The 13723-nt window shown below is 47.5% G+C and overlaps 1 gene segment (V, D, J or C); it reads right to left on the bottom strand.

The window, feature by feature from the left end:
- Positions 1–8293: 8293 nt before the first annotated feature.
- LOC106737804 (immunoglobulin kappa variable 4-1-like) lies at positions 8294–9253 on the bottom strand. The segment is given in 2 exon segments: positions 8294–8842; positions 9185–9253. Coding segments are annotated over 2 exon segments (489 nt in total).
- Positions 9254–13723: the final 4470 nt, after the last annotated feature.

The following is a 13723-nucleotide window of genomic DNA, read 5'->3' as shown; positions in this document are numbered from 1 at the left end:
TAATGAAAAGAAATATTGAAAGAGAAATCGGTCTAAATTATATATCTGTGTTTGTGTGTGTGTATATATGTGTGTGCGTATATATTTATGTATATGTATTTATGTAAAAGAAGCTGTAACGCTTACTGCATTCGCCTTCTCTCACTGCATCCACATTCGGGGGTGGCCAAACTGTGGCAAGTGTATCACGAGTGGCATGGGCACTCTGTGTGTGTGTGTGTGTGTGTGGGGGGGGGGGTGGGGTGGGGGGTATGCAGCAAATCAGGGAGGGAACAAGGAGTAAAGCAACAGAGGACAGGGAGAAGAAAGCAGAGCATCAGACTGAGCAGGAAGCAGAAGGCAAGGCAAGGAGGAAAGCCAGAGCCCATGTGTATGTGTGTCATCGTTGGTGGTCCCTTGAATTTGAGGATGACATCCATCGGACTTGATGGGTCCTTAGGTGACCGAGGAGCCTGGTTCCTGATGCATATGTTCTTAAGCAATGGGGGCATGTTGTTGCATGAAGGAGTGGGATTCACAGCCCTATGTTGGTCTTTCTCCTTCCTCTGCTTCTGCTGTTCCCCCTTGTTCTCGAGTCATTGGGCTTCGAAATGTCACGTGCCTTGGTGGACCAGGTGGTCCCACACTGAACAGTCAGCAGCTTGTTCCTCCCAGCCATTGGAGTTGATGCCTCTGTGCTTGAGGGTGACCTTGAGTGTGTGTTTGTACCATTTCCTTTGGCTGCCCTTTGAATGTTGGCGAAAGGAAAGCTGGGAGAAGAGAATCTGGCGAGGGAGGTGGTTCTCGGACATCTGGATGCATTTGGCCCATCCATCGGAGTTGATTTCTCAAGAGCAAGGCTTCGATGCTGGTGGACACAGCTTCACAGAGGACACTTACACTGGTCCGGCGGTCACATTTGATCTTCAGGATTTGATGCAAGCACTGCTGGTCAAAGCTCTCAAGGGTCTTAATGTGGCATTGGTAGATGGTCCAGGTTTCACTGCAGTAGAGGAGGGTGGTCAGCATGACAGCCTTATTAACCAAGACCTTTGTTGACTTCTGAAGGTCTCTATTTTCATAGACACATTGTAGATTGAAGGTGGCACTGGCACAGTTGACCGAGTGCTGGACTTCTTCATCAGTGGTAGCCTATTGAGAGAGGTGGCTGCTGAGATACAGAACGTGCTCCACATACTCCAGAGCCTCCCCATCTATGTACATAGCATGAGGGATGGTCAGCTGGCCTGGGGAGGATGGGTGGAGAACCTTCATCTTGGTGACGTTCAAGGACAGGCCAAGTCTCTTATATGAAGCTTTGAAAAGATCTAGGGTCGCTTGCACATCCTGTGCAGAGTGAGCCATCCCACAGCCTGTCGAGGGCCAGTAGGGGGAGCTCCTGCATTAAGCTTCCCACCTCACTACACCTGTCCATCTTCTGGACTCCATGTGTCTCTCCAGGGGTGCCAAAGACCTGGCAGACCCCCTTTCGATCCCAATCGCAGAGTCTGGGGGTAACGTGTGCTGCCACCACCCTGAGGAGGGACTGTCTGGGGCCTGTGTCCTCGGGGAAACACAGATCTAATAGTCCTATGGGTACTCGACCCAATACAAGAACTTGGGGGACTTCCCCAAGTCAGGGGCCAAAAATATACTCTCCCTTAGTCTGCAGAACCAAGGCGCCTCCTGGACATTATCTAGACCCACTCCCAATAAGTCCCCCACAGTAGGTACAAAGGAGAACTTGATTGGTTACAGAGGGTAGGGTTATAATAGGGTACACAGTAGAGCAATATCAGAGAACTCCCATAGAGCAAACTCCTGTGGCTGGGGTAGCCTTTGATCTCTCATCTGAATTACTGCATGCTATATATCTAGTAGGAACTCAGTTAGCTTACTCACACGTATCATCCAGAGGCTGTTGGAGATTCCTTCTGGAGGCAAGCAGTTCCTTGATTATGAGTTTTGAGAGACAGAGCAAGTTTCTGATGGTCCAGCTCTTCTTTGTTCCTGAGTATCCCTCATGGCTGCTGCTCCCCTCCTCCTGGGCAGTCCTTAAATTATATAGCCCTTGTGACCTCGTTTACCTGGTCCAATGGAGGCCAGCTCCTGTTGGCTGTGAACCAACCAATTTGAAATACATCACTTGTTGCTGGGCAGACTCTAGCCCACCAGGAAGGAAGTTCTTCACCCAGGTATGTGATGCCAGTCACGAAGGCAGAGGGAACACATTTCCCCCCTCCCTCAGGAATGTATCCAGCTCAGGTTACCCAAAGAGTGAGGGTAAGGATGTGTCTCTCAGCTGGGCCCTTCCTTATCAAATTGTCACAGTGCAGGGACTTTGGGGAGAGACGAAGGTGGCTTTCTGCCACACAGCAATCGTCTGCAAACTGAAGGTTGTGGATGTCCTTGGTGGTGAGTTTAATTTTTGCCCATAAGCTCCCATGACTGATAAGCTTCCTGTCCAGTTGATACTGGATACTGACACCGGATGGCAGATGATCTTGGATGAGGTAGATGATGACAATCAGGTAGATGGTGAACAGGGTGGGGGCGATCTTGCAACTTTGTTTGACCCCAGTCTGAATGCGGAAGGCATCAGTTTCAGATCTTCCCCTCAGGGCGGTGGCAGTCATATCGTCGTGCAGGAGTCTCAGCATATACATATATACACACATACATATATGTGTACACACATACATGGGAAGCAGATGTGGGAGTTATTAGTAAACGTCTCATGTAGATGCACCCAATGTGTAGCAGATGTACTATGAAGTTGGCTGTTAAGGAGGCATCCGAAGTGTTGGACCTGCTACAATCTTAGTTTCGTTAGCCTTCTACATGTCTAAATTGACAAGCGATGCCTGTGAAAAAGCAGACTTGCTAAATGGATGCTTTTCACCAGTCCCATGGGAGGGCCCTTCCCACTCTGGGTCAGGGAGGCCCGGGTGAGGGAGATTCCTTACCCTCCATATAATCTGACCTCGTGAAGGAACACCTTGACAGGCTGGATACCTTCAAGTCATCTGGCCCTGATGGTTTACACCCAAGGGTACTCAAGGAGCTGGCTAGCATCATAGCCCAGTCCCTGGCACAGATCTTTGAGAACTCCTGACGCTCTGAAATGCCTGAAGGTTGGAAGAAGGGCAATGTGGTGTGAATCTTCAAGGAAGAGAGGAAAGTGGATGCGGCAAACTACAGGCCCATCAGCCTGACCTCTATCCTGGGGAAGGTCTGTAAAAGATCATCAAAGGGGCCATTCTTAACATACTGCCTGATGGCAATATCCTGAGGGATACCCAGCATGGGTTTGTTGTGGGTTGGTCTTGCTTGACCAATCTCATTTCCTTTTATGACCAGGTGACCTATCACCTGGACAAGGGGGAAGAGATTGATGTCATATATCTTGACTTTAAAAAAGCCTTCGATCTGGTATCCCATGATCACCTCTTCGTAAAACTGGCTAGCTGTGGCCTTGACCTCACCATGATCTGCTGACTGGGGAATCGGCTCCGTGGTAGGACCCAGAGGGTGGTGGTTGATGGAAGCCAATCGTCTTGGTGTGCGGTCACTACTGGGGGCCTTCAAGGCTCTGTCCTAGGGCCTATACTGTTTAACATCTTCATCAATGATGTGGAAATTGGTGTCAGAAGCGGACTGGCCAAGTTTGCCAATGACACCAAACTCTGGGGCAAAGCATCAACACCTGAGGACAGAAGGGTGATCCAGGTAGATCTTGACAGGCTCATGAAATGGGTGGATGAGAACCTGCTGGTATTCAGCTCTGAAAAATGCAAGGTTCTCCACCTTGGGAGGAAACACCTGCAGCATGCTTCTAGGCTCGGCAGTGCTACGCTGGCTAGCTCTATGGATGAAAGGGACTTGGGGGTCATGATTGACCACAAGATCAACATAAGCCTTCAGTGTGATGCTGCTACTAGTAAAGTGAGCAAAATGCTGGGTTGCATCCATAGATGCTTCTCAAGCGAATCCCGGCATGTCATTCTCCTGTTGTACTCGGCCTTGGTGAGGCTGCAGCTGGAGTACTGCATCCAGTTTTGGGCTCCACTATTCAAGAAGGACGTGGAGAAGCTTGAGAGAGTGCAGAGAAGAGCCACATGAATGATAAGAGGTCAGGAAAACAGACCTGATGCTGAGAGGCTGAGAGCCATGGGACTCTTCAGCCTGGAAAAGTGCAGGCTCCAGGGTGATCTGATGGCCACCTATAAGTTTATCGGGGTGCTCATCAGGATCTGGGGAAACATCTGTTCACCAGAGCGCCCCAAGGGATGACAAGATCGAATGGTCACAAACTCCTCCATGACCGTTTAAGGCTGGACATAAGGAAGAAGTTCATAGATTCATAGATGTTAGGATCGCAAGGGACCTCAATAGATCATCGAGTCCGACCCCTGCATAGGCAGGAAAGAATTCTGGGTCCCTTCCAGTCCAAATGTCTATAAAAAGTCTTAAATTAAATCTCCCCCCAGAACTCACATCTTTAATGCTGCATGCAGAGGATGGGGACTTCCCTACCCTGTACAGTCTCCTGTGCCATAATGCCCTCATGTGCTTTCATGGGCTGTAAACAGATGTTGGGATGTGTCCTGGCACAGGCGATTTACTTCAGTGTGTGGAACAGATGCTCATTATTCAGCAGGGTCAAAACCCTGCTTCTCCCGGCAGTGGCAGGGACCTGATCCTGCGGGATGAAAGGTGAGGCATATTTCTGCAAACGGGAACCCCAACATTGCAGTGCGTCCTAGCCGCCTTTGGAGGGTTTGGGATTGAGAGTCTGGTCGAGGGTAGAAAGGTAAGAAAGGTTTATTGTCTTAACAAAAACACGACTACGTGTAGTATACTAAGACAGATAATGACAGATGATAATAATTCACGTCAGCAAGTTATCAGCAGTCCCCTCTGATGCCTGATGTTTGAGAAGTTTCTCTTTCCATAAAGCTCAGCGAAGTCAGGCGTCCCTGATCAGTGCTGTTCGAGAGGTACTGGGAAGGGCCCTGGTATTTAGTCTTTGAGCTCCTTGAGATCCCCGGGCCCACTGATCCACGTCAACAGCTAATTAGTCCCTTTTACAGAGCAGTATCTTCCGTTTGAATGATTTCTGGATGTGCCAGCCAATTTATAACTTCTGAGCTGTGCTGATAACTTACAGGCATTCAGATTCTTTTTACTTCAACTGTCCTTACACTGACCAATGTACAAGCCTTGCATTCCTAGATAAGATTTATTTTAACTATGCCACAGGGCTTTACTACTTCAAGGGTTTGCTAAATTTACTAGGCCTTACTTCATATAAGGCCTTACTACATCTTAAACTTTAATTAGGCTTTGGGCAACAACATATAGCTTAATATCTGAACATATGACAGAAAAACACTTGGTCTAATCTTCATAATGCCTTCAGCAAGTACCTTTATTACACAGACATAATTTCAGCTGTTACACAGTGGTGTGCCCAGGGAAATGGGGTTCCCTGCTTGCAGAGATGTGCCCTGAGTCTGAATGCCTGGGTACACCTATGTGAGCGGGGAAACCTGGGCTTTGTCTGTTTGCAGAGATGTGCCCCCAGTTGGACTTTCTGTTTGTGCCTCTGCATGCAGGGAAACTCGGGTCTCCTTGTTGGCAGAGTTGTACTTTGAGTTGGGGCTGAGGAGAGCAATATACACCAGGAGATTCCCTGCTTGGGAATCCCCAAGGCAGAGCTCTGGAAATGAGGGAACCTGAGCAGGCACTCCCAGAGCTTTAAGGGGCCTGACCCTGCACTACCTGGCAGTGGGAATTCTCGGTGCACTCAGCATGGGGCAGTGAAGCGCTGGGAGCGCCTGCCTGGGCCAGCTGCATAAACGGGCAGCTCTGGGCTGCCTGCACTCTCCTGTCGTACAGCAGAACAGGTGGTAGAAATTTGTGTCATTATGTCACGGCCACAGGTTTTGGGCATTTGTGGTGTGACAAGGGGCATGGACATATGTGTGTGTGGTCATTTTATAACCTGAAACAGTTTTTTAGTAGAGGCAAAGGGGTAGTTTCTGCTCTTAGTAACCCCAGTTATGTGCCAATGGAACTAGACTGGAACCTCTCAATGCTCATAGCAGGGTTGATGCGAGCCGTTGGGTTGTAGTGAAAAGTGCAGGATCTCTGAATGGTCTTATTTCCTGCTGAATCTCCTTCTGGAAGATTTTTTAAAAATAGCAACCTTCCTTTTCACTGCATCAACTTCTCTCTTGGTTTAATTTAAGCTTGGGTTCAAAGCACAAACAGCCAGGTGAGTGGAGCCAGTGAGATTGTCTTGAAGCATCTGAGCTGTGCAGTGCTGACCAAGGGAGCATGGGGACAAAATACCAGCCTGCAGCAACTACTTAGTACAGCAGGAAAAAATAGTCAATTGGGAGCACATCAATCCTCTCATCTCACTGCTCTGAAATAAAAAGAATTAGTTTCTGAATGGCAAGACTGCGGCCATTTCAGTTGAGGTCACTGGGCATCTGAATTGCACCAGTTTTACGCCATGGATTAATACTGGTTGAAGTGAACACTAAATCAGTTCAGCGTTTGTCACTTGTATCCTAGAGAGAGACTATTTTTCCTAACACCAACTTATTTCCATTCTTCTCGATTGTGCCCAGTGATTCTCTAAAATGCAACAAGGGAAATTGAAATTGGATCTTGGGAACAAGATAGCCTCTTCCAACACTTACCTGCCCTCAGAATGATAATCTAGAGGTGTCGTTGCCTCTCCATCATCAGAAGTTTTTAAGAGCAAGTTAGACACTTGAATGATCAGGTTTACATATGGATGCTCCTGTCCTGAGCAGGGGACCTGCTGTGGTCCCTTCCTGCCCTGTGAGTCTGTGGTTTTGGTGGTTGTTGCATGCCCTTTCTAGAATGACCGAGGGTCCAATCTGTAAGTTCTGGGCTGCCGTTTCTTGACTGTAACACAGAAATTCATGCTCTCAGCTGTTTGCATGTGAAAGTCTATCTGTAAGCTTACCTGGGACTAACTACAGTGTCTTCAGACATGCCCTTGGTTAATGACTGGATTTAAATGAGGTTTGATAATATGTTTAATTAAAACAGTCAGTGCCAGCTCACTCTACACCTGCACTTATTTCTCCTCTTATGAGACCCTTGCTGCAGTTACGGCCAATATCATATGACTTGATTTGACTTTGCTATTGAAGTGAAGACAAAGCTGAAGATGAAGGCAATGGAGGGGGCACACGATGGGCTTTGCTGCTGCTCAGAAGTCTGCTCACAAAACAACAGTCACACTGAACTGAACAGCACAAGCAGGATTTTGTGCCAGTCTGTATCCTTGTGAGGGTGTGAGACAGGGCTGGTGGCAGAAATAATATCCAGCTGGTCCTGCTTCAGTCCTGCTGATTGAGCATGGAGGCAGGCCCAGAGCCAGTGCTGTTGAACCAGGCTGGTACGGCATGTTGTTGGAGGGTGGCACTATAGGTGATGAGTTGGTCTAGGTTTCTGTTGCTTACAGACTATGAGATCCCAGACTGAAAATTTAAGGTTTGAGTTGTCTTTATATTGAATTATGACTCTGTCTCCTGGAGACCCCAGCATGGATGCTGGTGTCTGAGCCCAGGTAGTCTTTCCATTTGAGTCTGAATGGGTCAGCACGCTAATAGTGCACGGGGGTGTGCGTGTGTGTGAGAGAAGTAAACGCCAGGGAATTAATCTTTTATAAACATTACCAAATGTCTCTTTATGTAGTTCCTATCCTTGAATTATCCCCTTCATTCTCTCCCCTTTTTCAGGTAGTCACTTTAGAGCCTAATGCAAAGCCTTTGAAGCCCAGGGAAAGTCTCTTATTCACTATGCTGGACTTACTGTCAGGACCTAACTGCTCTTGAAATAACACAAGGAAATGCAGAACACTCTGAGGAAAGTGTGAAGTTTTATAGATTAATAGCTAAATTTTTTTAAATCTAAAACATAATCTTTAAAAAGTTCATATAAGAAATATAGGATTAAAATGCCTAAACTCCTAAAATACAGCTTTCCATCCCACCAGTACTACTTTCATGAGTCTCTTCCCCTTGGTACAGAGTAGTACCAGTCAGAGGAGCTGAGCCTTTGGGATCATTGTGATGCATGTGAACAACCAGATGCTGATCAACCCACTACTGAGTGGCACACGGTGTTAATGGTAACTTGTTACAGCATCAAAGGGTGCTAGTTACTTTAATATATGCAAAGTACATGTCTGATCCAAAAAATGAGCTCAGAAAGGACCACAAACCAGTTTTAAGCTAACTGCTCATCAGAGCTGCTTCACTTTATGCTGCAGTGCTATTTATCCGAGTTGAAAGTAAATGAGTACATGTCCTGACTCCTGGTTATTGCTTTTATGCCACTTAGTATCCACAGTGGACTTCAGCTGGCTTTTACAGTCATTTCAACAAAGGAGAAAACGTGCCCCTCTGTGTAGCACATGTACTCTGAAGGTGACTGTTAAGGAAGCACCTGCTATGCTGGTCTGAAGAGTGCCGGGAGGTTTTTGTACTGGTTTGTATCACTGTGAGAGGTGCACCATAATTCTGCTGACAGAAATAATCTCCAGCATCTTCAGCTTCTACACTGCTGATGGTGAGAGTGAAATCCGTTCCAGACCCACTGCCGCCGAACCGGGCCGGGACTCCCGGTTGTCGTGTGGAAGCAAAAGTGATGATGAGTTTAGGAGCTTGTCCAGGTTTCTGCTGGTACCAGGCTAGGAACTCCTTTCCTGCAGATGTGAGGCTGGAGCTGCATTTGCACTTGATGGTGACTGTGTCTCCCAGGGATGGTGCCAGGGACTCTGGAGTCTGGGTCATCACACGGTCTCCACTTGAACCTGAAGGGAAAAAACAGAATATAGTTACATGGATGCACTGTACTGTACCCTTTTATAAAAAGCCCCCTGGGCTGACATTTTCAGCTCAAGGCAGCCACGTGTTCATTCAGGGACTTCCTGAAAATCCACTGCAGTCAGTGGACTCCCATCCACCTCTGTGGGCTTGACATCAGGCCCAAATACCTAAAAGAGAAGGTCTTTCTCTTTAGTGGCAGCACAGGCAGCTTGAGGTTAGTGGAGAATAGTAAGGATTTGTCAGGCGGAGGCTCTAGACTGTTAGCTTCTTTTTGCAAGAGACTTTTACTGGCAATGAAGCCAGTTCCCTCTTGGTGTGCTCCTTACCATGGATGCAGAGCAGTAACAGCCAGAGGAGTGGAGCCTGCGAGATCATCTTGGTACGCGTGACTGGCCCAAAGCTGCTCAGCAGGGTATAACGAGTGATGCGGGAGGCTTTAAAGGAGCTCTAAGCAGCACAGGGGATGTCACTTGAGCATGAAGTATGTAAATTTAGGTTAGCTACGAGAACCCTGCTTTGATCTAAACAAGCAGGGGCCAGATGGCCGGGGTATCAGAGGACAAGTCCAACCTGTCAGGGCTACCAGCTGCTCCCTAACTCCTCACCTTGCACTGGATGAGCTGTGGTGCTCCTGTTACTACTTGTCTGTTTTGTGGTCATGCCCAGCTGGTCCAGCTGGGATCAGGGCTCCTTTGTGGGAGATGCCAGCCAAGCTCACAGAAGCATGCGGGCTTTGCTTTGCATGTTGTATTTTCCTGGCATTTCCCAACTGTAAATGGGTTGAAGATGGGTAGATGTCAGGTTTGACTGGGAGCGTTGATCCCTGGTCATTTCCAATGCTGGATGCTAGTTTAAAGGTAATGTACTTAGTCTCACTACTGTGCTTGAAATCTCCCTGTTGATAAGAAGTTTCGGTCATGGCTCTCACTGCCATTTTTCAGTGTGGGGATGCTGATGCATGTGATGCTGGAGTGCAGTAATTACCACACTCCAGCAGACTTGATTGAGTCTGCTCTGACTCTCTGCAGGGCAGCCTCCCTGCATTTATATAGGAGCTCATAGTTGCCCTTGCTGCAGCTTGAGACCACTGCTCCTTGTTCTGTCATCACTGAGAACAATCCAGCTCCATCCTCTTTCGAACCCCACTACAGGTAGTTGAAGGCGGCTATTACCATACCATTTAGAACATTAAAAAGCATTTCAAAATGAAATATTTCCTAAGTTCAAAACAATATATTATGGCCATAACAAAGTTGAACTAAAATAGTTCATTATGTTATTGAATCCTATAAAATTCCATTTATTTTTCTGCAAATCTACAGCTAAAATTTCAAGAAAATGGTTCTGATGGAAAACACTTGAATGGAAACATGGTTGACCAAGTCTAGCTATAAGCATATGGTTCAGCATGGACAGCTAAAATGTTTTGAATATATAGCTATATGTTTTTAACTTGTACACAAGGTGGTAGGTTGCAATTTAAAATGTATGAGTTTAAACTTTATCAACTAGCATTTACACCCATGAGACCAGGAGGGTGAAGTCGGGGCTGGGCACACTGAGTATGTAGCAAAACCCCCATTTTTTGGGGTTTTTTTTAATGCATTCCCTCCCTTTCCCCAACCATTTCTGACTTTTTCTTTCCCTCTCTATTCCCTATAGATAAGTATAAGTGAGCTAAGACATAGGATAAGCTTCAGCCTTTTATTTTGTTGGCAAGTTGTATTTGTTTTGTTTTTTCTCCTTCTTTATAGTGTATAATTATTATGTTTATATTGATTTTTTTTCACTGTTCTATATTACTGTTTTACTGGTACTATATGATTTAGGCCTACATATCCAAGTAAGCTTAAGTCATGTCAAGTTCCATTTTGTTTGACAAGTCTCCATCCTGTCCCCAGGCCCAGTTGGGTAACCCATGACTCACAACTACCCCTTCTATGTAACTTGGTTCCTGAATGAATGGGGATGAATGAGGGTGCTTGAGGAACAATGGCAGTCCATCTACAAATAGCTCCCTCTGAATGACCAAACTATCAACACCAATACCTGGACCAACGACCCAGCCTGTGGAACCACCCTCAGCATTCAAGAAACAAAAGATGAGGCAACCTACCATTGGGCCAGGCTGCACATGCTCAGTAAGAACACCTGGAGCCCTCTGGGACAGGACTGACATTGCCTAGACAGGCCCTCCCCACAGGAGATCAGAGGTAGTCTGCCCCATAAAAGGGGTAGTGAAGACTGACTCCATGGGATGTCCTCTCCATCTGGACCAGCAGCATGCCAAACAACCTACCCACCCAGAGGCCCTGCTGGCGACCCCTGCTCTGGACAACACCTGCTGGACAAGGACCCCTTTCCAGCCTGGATAGGTAGCTATCACCCCCCACCCTCTTCAACCAAGGACTTGGACTTTGCTTTTTTCCCCTACTTGGGCTCCAGCCGTTCCACTGAGTCTTTCTCCTGCTGACATTTTGAGTGTGTGTGTGTGTGTGTGTGTGAACCAATAACTTCATGGAGCTGTGTAGTGTGTTGTCTGTTTAATACACCTGTTGTTTTGAAATCCTGAGTTGGGTTTTTGTCTGTTTCCTGACTGTTTCTTCCTTGCCACCACTTATCTGCCCACCCCAGTCTCTAAGCTGTTAGTCTGTTTCCAAGCTCCTAGCTTTCTGCCGCTCTCTCTCTCTTTCCTGGCTGTCTCCTCCTTGCTGCCACTTATCTGTGCCCCCCCTTCCCCTATATCTCAGCTGTCTGCCAGATGTCCAGCCCCAATCTACCTTAAGTAAACCCAAGCCTCAGTTCCTCAGTCAGCTTCTCTCTAGTCCACCAGTTCTGGCAACTTTCACTCTATCTCTCTTATCTTAACCTACCCCCAAGTATCCCAGGTACCCCAAGCACACAAATACACACTGTCCCATCCAAGTTAGGAACTTACCTATGTGTAGGTGGGTGTTGTGTGCGTGTCATTGTGTGTATGATATATGGATTGGTGATATGTGTACTGAGTGTGCAGGTATGGACAATTGATTTTGTCTAGCTTTTGGGGTGTCTAGTGCATGTGCTTGAATTGGTGATAGGTATGCATGTGCCTAGGCTGGTTTAGATGTGTATGTGCCTAAGCGGATAGTGTGTGTGTGTGTGTGTATGCACCTAATTGATTTGTGTGTTTATATATGTGCAATTATGTCACACCCTACTGTTTAACAGCACAATATTGAGATCCTAAGAGTTGGCCTGACCCCACAGGGCAACAAGTATACATCAGGCTTATGGTCCTGGGAAAGCGCTGTAGAGAAGGGATGTTGAGACGGGACAGGATTATGTTGCTAAGAGGCCAAGGAGGTCAAAGCCACCTCCAGGCTTTGAGCTTCATAGGGTTTTGGTCTCCTGGAAACATCAACAGGATTTCTGGAGCTGGAATAACTAGTGTCTCTGGTGTAGTCTTGTTGCTCCCAAATGATATCTCACTAACTCTTGAGTGGCAAAGATATGCTGGCTGTAGTCTGCAGTGAAGACCTGGTTTTGGCAGTTATCTGAGTACATCCCAAATGAGAGATCCTGATCTGAGCCACAGAAGCACTAAACCACAACACTGATGCACATGGGTTGTCAGGCCAGGTGGAATATATACAACTTTCCAATCAACATACCCAAGGCAGACCTATTGTGAGACATGCATCCTGTGGGCTGTAGTGAAGCCCCACAAACTCTGGGGTGTCCTAAACTTTGATCCTTGCATACTGCTCTTAAAACAACTGGGCCATTAGCTAGGGGACAAGCAGGTGAATGTTAGGGACCAGGGCATGGGCAGTCTGGTCTCGTAGCGGGTCTCCTGAAGCATGGATGACATTGAGGCAGAGTTCCCGGGGACTGATGGGTTCGATGTCAAAACTGGAATAAGAAGGATTATCCAGAGTTGGGACTGAAATCAGGGGCCAAGAGTCAAAGCCAGAGAGCTGATAAGAGAAAGCAAGGAAGACACCGAGAACTGCAGCAAGTACATCTGTTTGTTTGGACAAGGAGACTGTGGGCTGGGCCTGGCTTTTTAAGGGCAGGAGTGGTAGGGGCGACTGCCTGTGGTCCCAGGCGATGGGCTGCCCTGATTGCCTTGTTCAGCCCAGCTGGGCCCAGGCTTGCTTAGGGAGAGGGGAGAGAGGAGAAAAATCTCATTGACAAGGAACCCAGAGCAGTGGCCAACCCTCCATGATAAAGCCACACACCCCCTTGGTCTCCCAGTGCCTTCCCTCCCCTCCTTTCCTTCCAGACTTGAATGAATAAGTATAAAAGAAGAAATACTCCAAGGAAAGCAAGTATTTACGTTCTTGAGGTGCAGTCAGCCTGCTGGAAGAAACTCATTGCAGGGTGAGAGATGCAGAGACCAGTCCCACAGGGTAGAAAAGGGAGACCCAAGTAAAGCAACTCCTACCACAACCTCTCCGAGATGAAACAATACCCCATCTTCTGCCCCTTCCCCTCTCCAAAGGGTCCATGCCCCTATTCCTTCTTGCATGGATCGGAGGGAGGGTGTGTGGCTCCCCGTTACCCTGCTAATGGCATTCAATGCATCTGCCAAGTTGGGTGACAAGAGCATTGTGGACTTTTCTGTTGCTGCCGGTGCAGCCGTCCCAACCAAGAGCCACACCTCCCTGCAGCAGCGCCGCTCGTAGAGCCCCAGGCTGGCTCTGCCTGCCACGATGTTTGTGGCATTGGGAGGAAAAAGGAATTGCTTGGTTTTCAGGGTGCAAATAAATGTTATGTTAGAAGAAGAAATGAACCCCTAGTTCAGGCTGGCTAAAAAGTCTGAGAAGCAAACTCCCCTGGACCGCGCACCTGGGCTGATCTGTCCTGCAGGCTGGGCAGCA

The sequence above is a fragment of the Alligator mississippiensis genome, chromosome 2, assembly GCF_030867095.1.
Source record: "Alligator mississippiensis isolate rAllMis1 chromosome 2, rAllMis1, whole genome shotgun sequence".
Lineage (NCBI taxonomy): Eukaryota > Metazoa > Chordata > Crocodylia > Alligatoridae > Alligator > Alligator mississippiensis.
Note: the sequence above shows the minus strand (reverse complement) of the source record. Positions and strands in the feature narration are given on the sequence as shown.